Here is a 13,325-nt window from a genome sequence, read left to right as displayed (position 1 = left end):
GGATTTGGAAATGTTTTACTAGAAGATTAGTAACAGAGGTGATATTTTATTCTGTAAAATACTGAGAAGCCTTTTGTTTTGTTTTGTTTTGTTTGTTTGTTGGTTTGTGTAGGATCTGACACATGGAAATGTGTATGTATGTTAAAATATAATAAAAAGGAATTAGGAATTTTTTTTTAGATATTTTACGAGCTTTCTAAAACCATCATGATGCAGGGCTTAATGCCAAGGATTGTTTTTTTTTTTTTTTTGCTCAGTGAAACATATTTTTTACTTGCCTCATCAAATAAATAAATAAATAAATAAATCTAATTAGATATTTTTTAATCAGACATTTTAAACAATGTGTCCAAGCAGTTAATCACAAGTTGTGTAAACAGATTTTTCTACATAACTGTTATTTCAAACAAAGAAAACATGATTTAAGTCTGACAAAACAATATTTCAGTGTATTATGACGTTTTAAGGCTAAAACACTAGAGTTTAGATGCAAAAACCTCTAAACGCCACATGATATTATCCTCTTAAATGAGCATTTTTCTCAGCCTTCTGTTTATGTTAGGTTATTCCACTTTAAAGGCAATGAAAATAACCTTTTATTTGCTCTAAAATTGAAAGTACAGAACCTACAAACAATAGCCTGAGAAAAATGCTTATTTTAGTGTAAATAATTCATAAGGCACCTTTTGCATCTTCAGTTGTTTTTGAATGGACACTGTGTATCATTTACAAAATCTTCAGGAATATGTATTACTAGTAAGCTTATTACTTTGTAGTTTCATTGGATCAAGGACAGTATTATCCAGTGAGGATGATGTCCATTAAATGCATGCCTCTTCATGATTCTTTTTCATCATTTGATATTAAAGAAACCTACACTACCAACCACAATCCGCTCCAGCCATACAGATATTTTCACACAGAGGGAACAATACAAAAAAGAAACATTGTAAATAAAACTTCCATGTTAGTTTAATACGCAGAATAACAAACTATATCTAAAAGTGACAGTCACTTTCAATTATTTGTACTTTGCTGCACATACTAAATAGAGGGAGTTATTGACGGAAAAATAAGATGTTAAACAGTTTAATGTGAGGACAACATCCACTATAAAGCTAGATTTTGAATACTTGAAAGTGAAACATTTTCAAGCAACCCAATAAATAAACTGCAGCTTGTAGTGAGACGGCAATTCATTCAGAAAGGGACGGTGTTAAAACCATCTGGTAGTGGGTTATCATATACAAATCTAGACAACTGCGAACGTAACGCACATCTATAGACATACATGAAAAAACTAAATAAACAGAACGGTGGAGGATTTTACAGAAAGCCACCACACAGACATGAAGGTGGACAAGTTGGACAAGTTCTTGATACTGTATTGCAGAACTACAAGAGGCACTTGAAAATAAAAAAGGAAAGGGAAAAAAGGATGCTTAACAATGTACGTCAAGTTTATTATATACGAGTATCATCGAGATGCAGACTTTTAGTCTTTATGATGACTTGGAAAGATGTATGAACACACACACACACTCACACACAGAGAGAGATGTAGTTTAGCTTTCGAAAAGCTTCTTGAAAGCGCTGTTGATCTCCTGGATCATGTCGGAGGTGGTGGTTGATCTGCCGTGTTTGTGGAAGGCCTGGCGATTACATTGCCTTGTCAAAGACGTAGCACCGAATGCAGCTACCAGAGAGGGATTCATGCTGCAAAACAGAAACATCTACTATTAAAGACAGGGTGGTTTGGTTCAAAAACACTTTTTTTTTCTTATGCTGGTTCTAGGGATGTAATGATTTACCGTGAGCTGTTTGAAAATCAATTTAAATATCGTTCCCTTGGAATTATAAGGTTCTATCTGCGTTCTGAATTATTTTGAGATATTGAGCTTCAAATTTTTTTCATTCCATTTAGCAAACAGTATGTGTGTAACATTTATTTTTTAAATAAAAAAAGTCTTAAAATGTAAACAACTTATAAAAAAACATCCTATAATGTAAATAAACTCTGCTGCTATTTTGGGATTTCCACCTGGATTTTGCAAACCCAAATTTATAAGCTTTCCAAATCCACATGCAGAGGTGTAAATGCAAAAATTAGGTCTCATTTTAAAGAAAACTCTTTGAATTTTCATAAAACGCTATTGAAAGTGTTTAAAATAACTGTATATGTTGTCTGTGTCATAATAAACACCTAAAAAAAGGCGCTTTTTGTATTTTTTTCATAAACTCAAATGAAAGTGTATCTTTTAGGTTCTGTGTGGTCTAGGGTGCTGTAATTAATTTTGGTGGTTCCTTCCTTTGAGAACCACTGATCTAGAGAATTTAGGCAAACACAGCAGCACAGTGATGTGTCTAAATGTGAACAAACTCTTGATAAAAGACAACGTCCGCCCTTCTCCAATTCTCGTACAGCTCTCCCGACAAAAATGCTAGAAGCACACAAACAGCTTTGCTGTATCGGCCATGACAGCATCGCGGGGAAAAGCATGCAACAAACCCCGTGGATCATAGAAACAAACACATACGACCCTTCATGAACAGCTAAATACCGTGTGCCGTGGGTCCGTGTCTCACAGCTTGGCACTGGCAGGTATGCCTTGCCTTCGGAAAGCACATGCAGTCATGAATAATTAGGAAGCAGGCTCTTCTTATCACTCCGATTTTGATCCTGCCCCAAAAATCCTTTTAAACCCGGAAGCTGAAATTAGCTGACAAAAGCTCAAAATTATCCAGTTTTTCCCACAATTAAAGCTAACAGGTGCTAATATTGTCTTAACTGATGCTCAACACACACACATCTGTTAAAATCTCAAAAAAGTACTCGAGGGTTTTGGATTCTTTAATTCTATTGTACCATGCACTTTAGACTTTGCACCAATAATGTAAAATAGAGCCTGTTGAGTTTACCGTTAACAATTTAACTGAAATTTAATAAAAACTGAAAGAGTACTGAAGTGAAGATTTCATGGTGAAAGTTTTTTATTCCGTTAACAGGGGACATTAAAAAGACTTGTAAGTCTTTGTTTAAATAAAAGCTACTTATTTTATTTGCATCATTATTCATTTTGTTTTATTTTAAATTTTGATTTAAAATTGCAATTTAGTTTTGTTATTTATAGACAAAATGTAGTTTCATTTCAAACAGAAATGTGGAACATTGGAAAAATAAGAAAAAAACAAAACACTTGATCATTTCTAAACTGCCTAAATTAACTGAAAACTGTAAGGTGAGATCAGTGTTGTGAATGATGTCAAATCATGAGTTTAGTAAATGGTTACACCCTAGTTTTTTCAAAGAGCCTGATGTTACTACTATAACCCACACATACAATAATGTACACATTAAGGATGTAACGGTATCGAAATTTCATGATATTTATTGAATCATTTAAAGGAAAAACAAAACTATTGAAGAGACTCAAAAAAGTGCTAGAATGTTCAGGTTACCTCAACACTGAACAGATCAATGACATACAAATTATCTATCTGTAAACTTTCAAACAGGAACTTAAATTATTCAATTTTAATAACAAAAAATATTAAACCATGTAAAAAAAAAAACACCACTCGTAAGGACAAGCCATGAGTGAGATAGAGGTCTCTTGGTGGTACAAGTCAATGTCTCCATCAATCTGAGCAGTGTTCTGCTGTGTTCTTGACTAAAAGAATCCCCATCATGTTAGTCGTATTCCCCGACTTGTATTTCAGCACAGTCTGGCAATGCCTGCATACTCTTTTTTTTTCTGTCACCTTTTCTTCTTTCTTGTTTCTTTTCAGAGAGAAAATGAAATGCTTCCACACATCTGATTTAAAACCCGCTTTAGGTTCGATCATTTTTAGCTCTTATTTTTAGCACCCTCCATTTCTGCATTACTGGATCTGTAGCGACAACAGACCGCAAAGGATGATGGCCACGCCTGGGCTGATGAAAATTGTAGTTTCTGCTACCTCCCATTCGCCTGAGCAAACTTTTCACCAAAAGACCTATGATTTTATTGAGTCACAACCACGGTAATATTGAAAGAAATTGCTATTGCGGTATGACGGTATTTACAATATTGTTACATCCCTAGTATACATGCTTAACTTTATATAATTGTGCACATTTTTGTTTGTTTGTTTTATTATTAATAATTCTCACTTCAGACTGGACAAATGTTAAGGATTCTCAACCATGGGAAAAATCATAATCACTCTTCTTTTGGTCTAAACTGCAATCACAAAGTTTTCCCAGTTTAAATAATGTTGCTATTACACTTCTACATTTCAAAAATCATGAAATTTCACAATTGTCAATGCTGACGCAGAATGGGAAAAAGTAAACCCCCCCAAAAGCCTTCAAGAGCAGTGAGTGTGTTATTGTTGTTTGATTAATAATAATAATAATAATAATAATAATAATAATAATAATGATAATAATAATAATAATAATGTTAACAGCAGCAATATAGTGTTGTCACTTTAAGAGGCATACAGCATTATTCTATGCTTTCACTTTCAGATGCCTTTTCATTCTCGACTCTTTATGTTCCCGTATTACACAACAAATGAGAGTTCATGTGAAGCACGCCCTATGTTGCAAAAAGTCACATTACACAATCTACAGATTTCCACATGAAACTGAACCTAAAGGCAAAAATGGAAAGAAACAGGATTCCCACTCTTTCATAAACAGCAGATTCAAGGACGTTTTAAAGCACCATTCATTTTAAATCAACACCTATAATTCACACCGCCAGCAAGTGTAGCACTTGGGAAGTCCTTACTGTACTTAATTCTCTTGCACGTAATATTAACATTAAAATGTCAGAGTGATAATGATTTAAATGTGACATTTTCAAACCAAAAATTGTGAAATGAAATGTGTTAAATTCAATACGGGTGAAATTCAATGCAAATTCATTCAAATATTCAATTTCTGAAATACTGTTGAAATTTGCATTATTTGTCAGTTCTTGCGTAAGATTTAAATTTGAATACATTTTAAGATTTATACATTAAGTATATCTTTTTTCATTCTGTTTTTGACAGCAGCACAGCACAGTTGTTGAAATAACACCATAAACTAATTTTGTTTTAAATTTAATTAAAGAACTTTCAAGAAGCTGTGTTTGTTTCAGGCCTTGAATCCATTTGTCTGAAATTCAAGTACTTTGAAGAAGCAACAATCCTGTAGGACACAATAATCAGTTTATCTCTATTAATGTTTTTTCAGAATCGCCTATAACTGAAAATCTAAATTGAATGATGTGAATGATCTTGAATGATCTGCCCATGCCTGTTTATTTAATGCTGAACATATTACAAAATCAAGGCAGAATGAAAAGAACTAAGGTTAAAGCTGAAGCTTGTTACAAAGTGAATGCAGAATCTCTTGTGTTTTTCTTTTAGTGTTCAGTCATTCCCGTGTCACTACATCATGTCTCTCTGGGTGCATCTGTTTTCCACATTATAGATGTATAAATAGATTGCAAAAAATTCTGTCCGAACCGATATAGCTTTTTTTGGTGTTGCTATTTTTACCCTTTAGTTGCATCTGAAGGTGAGCTGAAGGCCCAGTGGGCGAAGGCTCCTAGAGACCCGGACAGCAGGTCCCCCTGTCCTCCACAACGCCGTCCACTGCCCTCCTGACTACAGGTCAGAACTGACAAAAAAAAAAAGTAGCAAGTTAGAAAAAGACAACAGGACGCAGGAGTTGTATAAGGTTTGACTGATTTAAGATCATCACTGACTGTTCTTTCCATCTGTAATAATGTCCTCCTCCCCCTTCAAAACCAGGGTCAGGTGACCCAGGGCGATGCTCAGCTGCTGTGCACTTCTCTTGTGGTCGCTGCTGTCTAGAGGCTCGTGATGCTGGGGAAAAAAATTATAATAACTATAATTTACAACTATAATTGTGAAAGACATCTTTTTGTTTTTCATACATTAACTTACAATAATATATATATATATATATATATATATATATATATATATATATATATATATATATATATATATACTAAAAATACATCTCAGAATATGAAATTTAACAATGTTGCACTGAATGATGATGAGAGATTGTTTCACCCCTATCTTGGTATTTTCTTTATCAGAGTCATTTCATAGTGTAGACACTGATTTCGGTTTATAGAAAGAATATATGGCCGACAAACTTCACGATGCTGAGCTGGCATCACGATCCATCGCCCCGCCCCACATTTATATTGATGTATAACTTATAATTTGCGTGTCATCTTAAGAGTAATAACGGTCTTTTTCATGAGCTGTGTTAAATGTTACATATAGCTGCCACTCGCATGGCTGACAGCATGGTGAGGAGTAAATAAAGGATTATACAGCACCTCTCGCTCTTTAAATGTGTAGATTCAGTGGCAAACGCTGTTACCTGTAAACCCCGTCCCACAGACTTTACAGTGAATGGCTTTACTTATTTTCATAGTGGACTTGAAGCCACTGGAAGTCTTTTATCCACTCTTGGAAAAGTGTAAATGGTGGATTAACATTCAGCACATGATCACTAATAAGATGTGCCATTATTAGTAACTTTAGGTGGTTTCTAAAAACAAAATCTGTCAGTGTTTTTTTCAGTCCCTCATCTTCAGCGCTTCACATTTTCGCGGTTGTAGCTCCTGTCATCTGAAGGCAGAAGGCATTGATTGATTAACAGCTGATATTAACCGATTATTCGCCTTCAGTTCTAAAGCAGTGGGCCAATAAGAAGAGCACAAAGGCGGGGCAAGCATTGCAGCCTTTTTTTACTTCAGCAAGTCCACATAACATCTGTTTTAATCTGTTCCTGGGTGCTGCGTTTGGCGTTTTTAGGTGCAAAGATGCATTCTGCATAAATGTCTCCCAAATCCATGCACGCAGTGAGAATTTTGCAGTGAAACAGTGAAAACGTATGCACTCGCCCAAATGCTTTCAAATATATTTTAAGGTCGCATAGATAAAATTTCGGGCACATATGTGACCAAAACGGTCGAGCCCTAGCATCTTTACTTGTTGTTATTTCCTCATAATAATAATAAAATAAGGAAGTTATCATCAATCACAATCACAAAATACAGTGAACTCCAAACAAACTCTCGTCTCCTCCACCAGCTGTGGGAAAAACCATTAGAACGACACAGATCACTGCCTATTCATGCCAGAGTCCCGCGGGAAAAAAAAGTGTTAGACAGGTGGTTACTTGTGTGTAACTTTATTTATTTATGGTTTGGTTATGGGTAAAGCAAAGACCATGTGGGCCAGGTAGTGAAAATGGTAGACTACAATTAATTAATCCATTATTGATTAATTTATATTTAACAACAACCCCCACCCCCCATCTACAACGACATTGTATACACAATAATCCATAACCAAGTGAGCCAACTCTTATACTTTGGATAAGTATTATTTCTTTGGGTTTCTACAAAATATGCTGAATAATACAAACTCGCATACTTTTTTGGACACATCCATAGCACATTTTTTTCTCTCTCATTTAAAATATAAAACAAGTTTACAGATTGATATTTTTCTAATCCCATAACTCTGTGATTGGTTATTTTGAAAAAACAAACAGATGTTTTAAAGGGCACATAGTTTACCCATTTTTAAGATTTAATCTTATTATTATGGTTCTTCTGAGTGTGCCACTTTAGGATCAGTTTAAAACACGGTTCAGATTTTTTTTACAATAATGTGTTTATAATAAAATTAAAAGAGAAGCAACATGAGTGAGAGGACAAGCATTCAGCCGTACATGTACGACTCGGACACAGACCAAGCAGAGAGTACAAAATCATTTGTGTCTCTGTATAGTTTAACACCCAACTGTGTGCTAGTTTAAAGTTCCAAGCTTGTACACTGAGACTAATAACCGAGCACACTGAATAAACTTTGACTGAGGCACCAGATGCGACACTCAGAGCCGCGACACTGCACACCAAACAACTGGTCAGACTATTCAGATGGCGCTCTGTGGTGCGGCAGAAATATGAAGTGTCCCAAATCGTGGCTGGGCATCGTGGACAGCCACTGACTTGAAGAGCCGTTAGAAACCTATGTTTAGAATTCTAAAATGTATGGCCATGCGTGGTGTGATGCTGAGCATCGCCAAGCGGCGCTTCTGGTGTGCGACCTGCAGGCAAGTTCGTTATTTTATTTCCAATGGAGGGACGCGGACATGAGGCAGCACGTTCGCACTTTCCAGCTGCATCTAGTTAAGATCACAGGGAGCTTCTGTGACCGCAGGAAATTCAAATGGCTAAAGTTTAAGGTAGATGCAATGAAAAGTACACATGTTTGCAAACCAACCTAAAGTTACAAACAATAATTCAGATTACAGCGATCATGTGATGAATGTTGATCTTGTGTTGAGTCCAATGAGCCTTACATCTAAAAATAGAGCAAGGGGGTTCCTTTAGTAATATTGCTTTGACTCACATGCTGAAAATGGTAGACGTGAAACCACAAACTGAAAATATGGTGACGCGCGCCTGTCAATCAATATTGATGGGCGGGGGGACCGCACTCCTACGTCAAGTTGTGGTCGCTCTGAAAACTGCTCCTATTGGTCCACCGTTTTTGTTGTTAAATTGAAAAAAAAGGACTGGGTGTGTTTATATCACCCCAATATGATGGTCTGTACACTATACTTACACACCTGTCTGTCCAAACTGCTTGAAAAGTAGATTTTTCACCATTGGTGCTCTTTAATATACTGTTAACATACACATTCTCTGTGAATTCATATTTCACATTTTTATTGCAAACATCCCATCCATAACGATGAAATTGCTCGTCTGTAAAAAAGTGTTCTGTTTTTAATATATTTGTCAGGATTTTATAATCCAAAAAAAAAAAAAAAAACATAAAAACTATTTCCCACTCAAGCTAGGCCATATTTTGTTAACCATGCCATTATTTACATTAAAACCAATAGTATTTTAGGACCAGTAGCAAGGGAAGCTACTATTAAAAAAAAGGTTTTGGTAATTTTAAAGAAGTTTCTAATCTATTAAATAAACATACTATTTAGTCGTATAATAATTAATAATCTACATAACATTTCATTTCATCCATTTTGTTTTTATCTTGTAACAACAAACAATCTTTTGTTTTGAGTGACCTACTTAAAGAACTGAAAGCATGACGCTCGTGTAACGGTTTTTGGCTTTTCACTTCTGCTTTGTCACTGAAAATAAATATCTGGTGCAGCTAAGCTTCAGGGCATCTGTTTCAATCACTGCTGTTGATTACTGTACTTCATACTGTAATAATGACTCTTGATGTTTTTAAACTTGCTTAATAACCACCGAAGCGATACACCTGACAACCAATTAATTATGCACACTTTGCCTTTGTGGTAGAGTGCAAAAATTCAGCACATTTAGTCCATGTTCAGACAGTAATGAGTTCAACTCAAATCTGATTCTTGATTTTTACAGAGGTATCTCCTGTCTGGCTGATCAAATTGGATTTAGTCACATACTTAGATATTCCTATGCTATTATCAAAACAAGTATTGCGCAAATGTGCTCAGTGTGAAAACCCCCTTATGCTGAGTTCAGACTGCATGATTTTAGCCCTGATTTTGACTCGGCGACAGGTTTTGAGAAACTGCCGATAAATGCCTGAAATCACAGGCAAATTGGTGCTCGTTCACGTGAGTGGCAATCACATAGTGTGAACTATCAAGGACACGATATGAAAGAACAACTCAACGAAAACTCAAATGATGCCGTGTTAAATGTGTTTTGACTGAAAATAACATCCCTGATCACCTACAGCCAATGAGAGAGCAGCATTCACTAATATGGATATCTGCAGGCCAGCGGGAGGTTGGGGGAAAAGTTAAAAGCGCTCATTATCAGTTTATTTAGACCCAAGAAATGAAGGAAAAACTAGTGTCAATTTGGCAGGAGCATTGTGTCTGTTTGACGTGTCGTCTGAATAATATCACAATCAGGTCGAAAAAAAAAAAGTTGAGGAGAGATTGTTAATTCTCTTCAAAAGCCAGGTGAGCGACACAAGTTTCTAAAGCCTAAGCCTTCTTTTTCCATTATGTAGTTAATAACGAAAGATATATTACGTGACCTCGAGTTGTTTCCTAGTCACTTCCTGCATTTGTTTGGTTGTGAGACGTAGCTTGGACAAAGTTGTCTGTGATTCTTTCTACTTTAGAGTCTCTCCTGTCGCTGATCCATCTTGCAGTGTAAATGCAGAACTGACAGAACGCTAACCCAGATAGTCATGCAGTGTGAAAACATCTGTGACACGACTACTTTGAAAATCATGCAGTCTGAACTCGGCATTAGATGCGACATACAAATATAACACGCAAAGCTGCAGAGAGGTAATTAGCACATCCAAAATTCTCACCATGGCCTCATACAGACGAGTGAACTCCATGAAGTTGGGTGTGAGGATGCCTCTCTGATAGCCTTGAATGACTGATGGCTCTTTTGCGACTAACCAAAGTCCATCCTGTAAAGAAACACAAACACCACAGCTTGTAAAGACAGTACCCCTTACTAATTTACGTTTTATTATTGGTCCAGTGAAGTGCTTTTAAATGCGTATTTTTGTTCAATTTTTGACCATTTTAACTGAAAGAGGAAATCCCTATCCTCTTTTAAAAATAACAGCCAATAGCATTTCTGGGTTTTTTTCCCAGTGAGAGAGAGAGAGGTTGAGCTCAAACGCATCAAATGATATGTGTCTTGAATGGGGTGGCACATGCCAGATACTACAGATCATTTGATCGGTCAGTAGATTTGTTAAGAATGTGAAGTATGAAGTGATGTCAAAAAGTTAATCCATTTAGGATTGGATTTGAACTTTTTTTTTATTCAAAAGTATTTTTATTGAACATAATAGATATGAGACATACAGTACAAAGAGCTTTTCACTTTTTCGTTGTTTTTACACAACAAACAAACAAAACCTATCGCACACGTATACAGTTGAAGTCAGAATTATTAGCCCTCCTTTGAATTTTTCTTTCTTTTTCAAATATTTCCCAAATGATGTTTAACAGAGCAAGGACATTTACACAGTATGTCTGATAATATTTTTTCTTCTGGAGAAAGTCTTATTTGTTTTATTTTGGCTAGAATAAAAGCAGTTTTTAATTTTTTAAAAACCATTTTAAGGTCAAAACTATTAGCCCCTTTGAGCTATATATTTTTTCAATAGTCTAAAGAACAAACCATCATTACACAATAACTTGCCTAATTACCCTAACCTGCTTAGTTAACCTAATTAACATAGTTGAGCCTTTAAATGTCACTTTAAGCTGTATAAAAGTGTCATGAAAAATATATAGTCAAATATTATTTACTTCCATCATGACAAAGATAAAATAAATCAGTTATTACAGAAATTAGTTATTGAAACTAATATGTTTAGAAATGTGTTGACAAAATCTCTCTGTTAAACAGAAAATGGGGGGAAAAAAGGGGGGAGGTAATAATTTAAGGAGGCTAATAATTCTGATGTCAACTGTACATTTAGGTTTAACAAAAATATATTGAAAAAAATATTAAGATGGAATACAAATAAATAATAATATTAAGTAAAACATTTTACATTTATTAAAAAAAAAAAAAAAAAAAAAAACAAGGAAAGGTTCTACTCTTCTAAAATGACTGGTGGGTCCATCTTCTTTATGTGATCTAAAACAGGTTGCCAGATGAGAAAAAAACATCAGTACCGCCTCCTACAGTGTATCATATTTTTTTCTAAGGTCAGGTAGTGTAGGATCTCCATAAGCCATTGCTTAAAGGTTGGAGAACGTTTTTTCTTCCATTTCAGCAATATTAATCTTGTAGCTAAAAGCGTAGCAAAGACCATCACATTCATCTTGCTTTTGTTAAAAAATAAGGACAGTGGTTTGATCCCAAAAATTGAAATTATGGCCTCAGGTTCTATATACAGTTTAAGTCAGAATTTTTAGCCCCCCTGAATTATTAGCGCCCCCGTTTATTTTTTTTCACCAATTTCTGCTTAACAGAGAGAACATTTTTCAGCACATTTCTACACACAATAATTTTAATAACTCATCTCTAATAACTGATTTATTTTATCTTTGCCATGATGACAGTAAATAATATTTTACTGGATATTTTTCAAGACACTTTTAAACAGCTTAAAGTGACATTTAAAGGCTTTATTAGGTTAATAAGATTAACTAGGCGGGTTAGGGAAATTAGGCAAGTTATTATATAACGATAACGAAGAAAAAAAATTGCTTAAGGGGCTAATAATTTTGTTCCTAAAATGTTTTTTTTTTAAATAAAAACTGCTTTTATTCTAGCCAAAATAAAACAAAAAAGACTTTCTCCAGATGAAAAAATATTATCAGACAGTCTGTGCAAATTTCCTTGCTCTGTTAAACATCACTTGGGCAAATAATATATAATTTAATATGAATATAATATGATATGCCATGTCTGATCTCTCTTCTGTCTCGGTTCTAATTCTATATCAGGGAATTCTATGTCATATTCTATAACACTAATTCTGTTGGCTCCACTTTTGCCAACAAGCCCAGTATGAAAGCAAAATGATCAGCTGCACTGAAGGTTTCAGTGAAAACATTACTCACAGCATCAATGATGACTGGTATTCCTCTGAGTTTTGACCTCTCAATAATCTCCTAAAAATAGAAGCAAGTTACATTAATGAAATTAAGCAAACACAGATTAAGAAACACATTGTTAAGCTCTCTAGAAACACACAACCTTTAAAAAGCAATTGCAGGTCTTATAACTGATGACATTTCTGATGGCATACCACAAAAACAATTTGTTTTGGCTAATGTTACCTAAATATAGATCAATACTTGTTAAAAGATATTCAGTTAGGACAGATGCAGTGAGGGACTACTCTATTTGACTTTGTGTTGAATTGACATTTGCATCAGCAGACAAAAGCTGGTAAATTAGTAGGCAGTCACTAAAAGACACAATGAACGGATCCAATATGATGATGATACACATCTGATTTCTCTCTCAGCCATTTATGATCATCTATTTTTAAAGTTCTTGTCAAGACATGTGTATATAAAGGCATCATTTTTGGCCCATTCAAGTCCATGTGAAAATCAACTATTTAAATGCTGTGTTATCAAGATTAAAAGATCCAGGATCTGCCAGATCATCTTTAGATCATTTAAACGGGGCACAAAGAACAGACCCCAGGTCAACAACACATCCAGTCAAAAATGTCTTTTACACTAAGCCATTGCCATCGGACAGTCATATAAGTCATAATAACCATAAAATAACACATAGACCAATGTGCAGTGATTAAGGGCGTAT

The 13,325-nt window shown here is 34.9% G+C and overlaps 1 protein-coding gene across 14 annotated transcripts in view; it reads right to left on the bottom strand.

The window, feature by feature from the left end:
• Nucleotides 1-950: 950 nt before the first annotated feature.
• Nucleotides 951-13,325, bottom strand: part of naxd (NAD(P)HX dehydratase) — a 29,136-nt gene continuing 16,761 nt past the window's right edge. For 12 of the 14 annotated variants that reach the window (XM_087267162.1, XM_087267163.1, XM_087267165.1 and 9 more), the window contains 5 exons: nucleotides 12,611-12,661; nucleotides 10,384-10,488; nucleotides 5,745-5,865; nucleotides 5,536-5,656; nucleotides 955-1,716 (listed from right to left, as the gene is read on the bottom strand). In XM_087267162.1, the coding sequence (XP_087123288.1) occupies nucleotides 1,566-1,716; nucleotides 5,536-5,656; nucleotides 5,745-5,865; nucleotides 10,384-10,488; nucleotides 12,611-12,661 (549 nt within the window). In that variant the 3' untranslated portion in view covers nucleotides 955-1,565. 14 annotated transcript variants of the gene reach the window in all.

The sequence above is a fragment of the Danio rerio genome, chromosome 9 (assembly GCF_052040795.2).
Source record: "Danio rerio strain M-AB ecotype USA chromosome 9, GRCz13ab, whole genome shotgun sequence".
NCBI classification, from domain to species: domain Eukaryota; kingdom Metazoa; phylum Chordata; class Actinopteri; order Cypriniformes; family Danionidae; genus Danio; species Danio rerio.
This window is presented reverse-complemented; position numbering and strand designations above follow the sequence as displayed.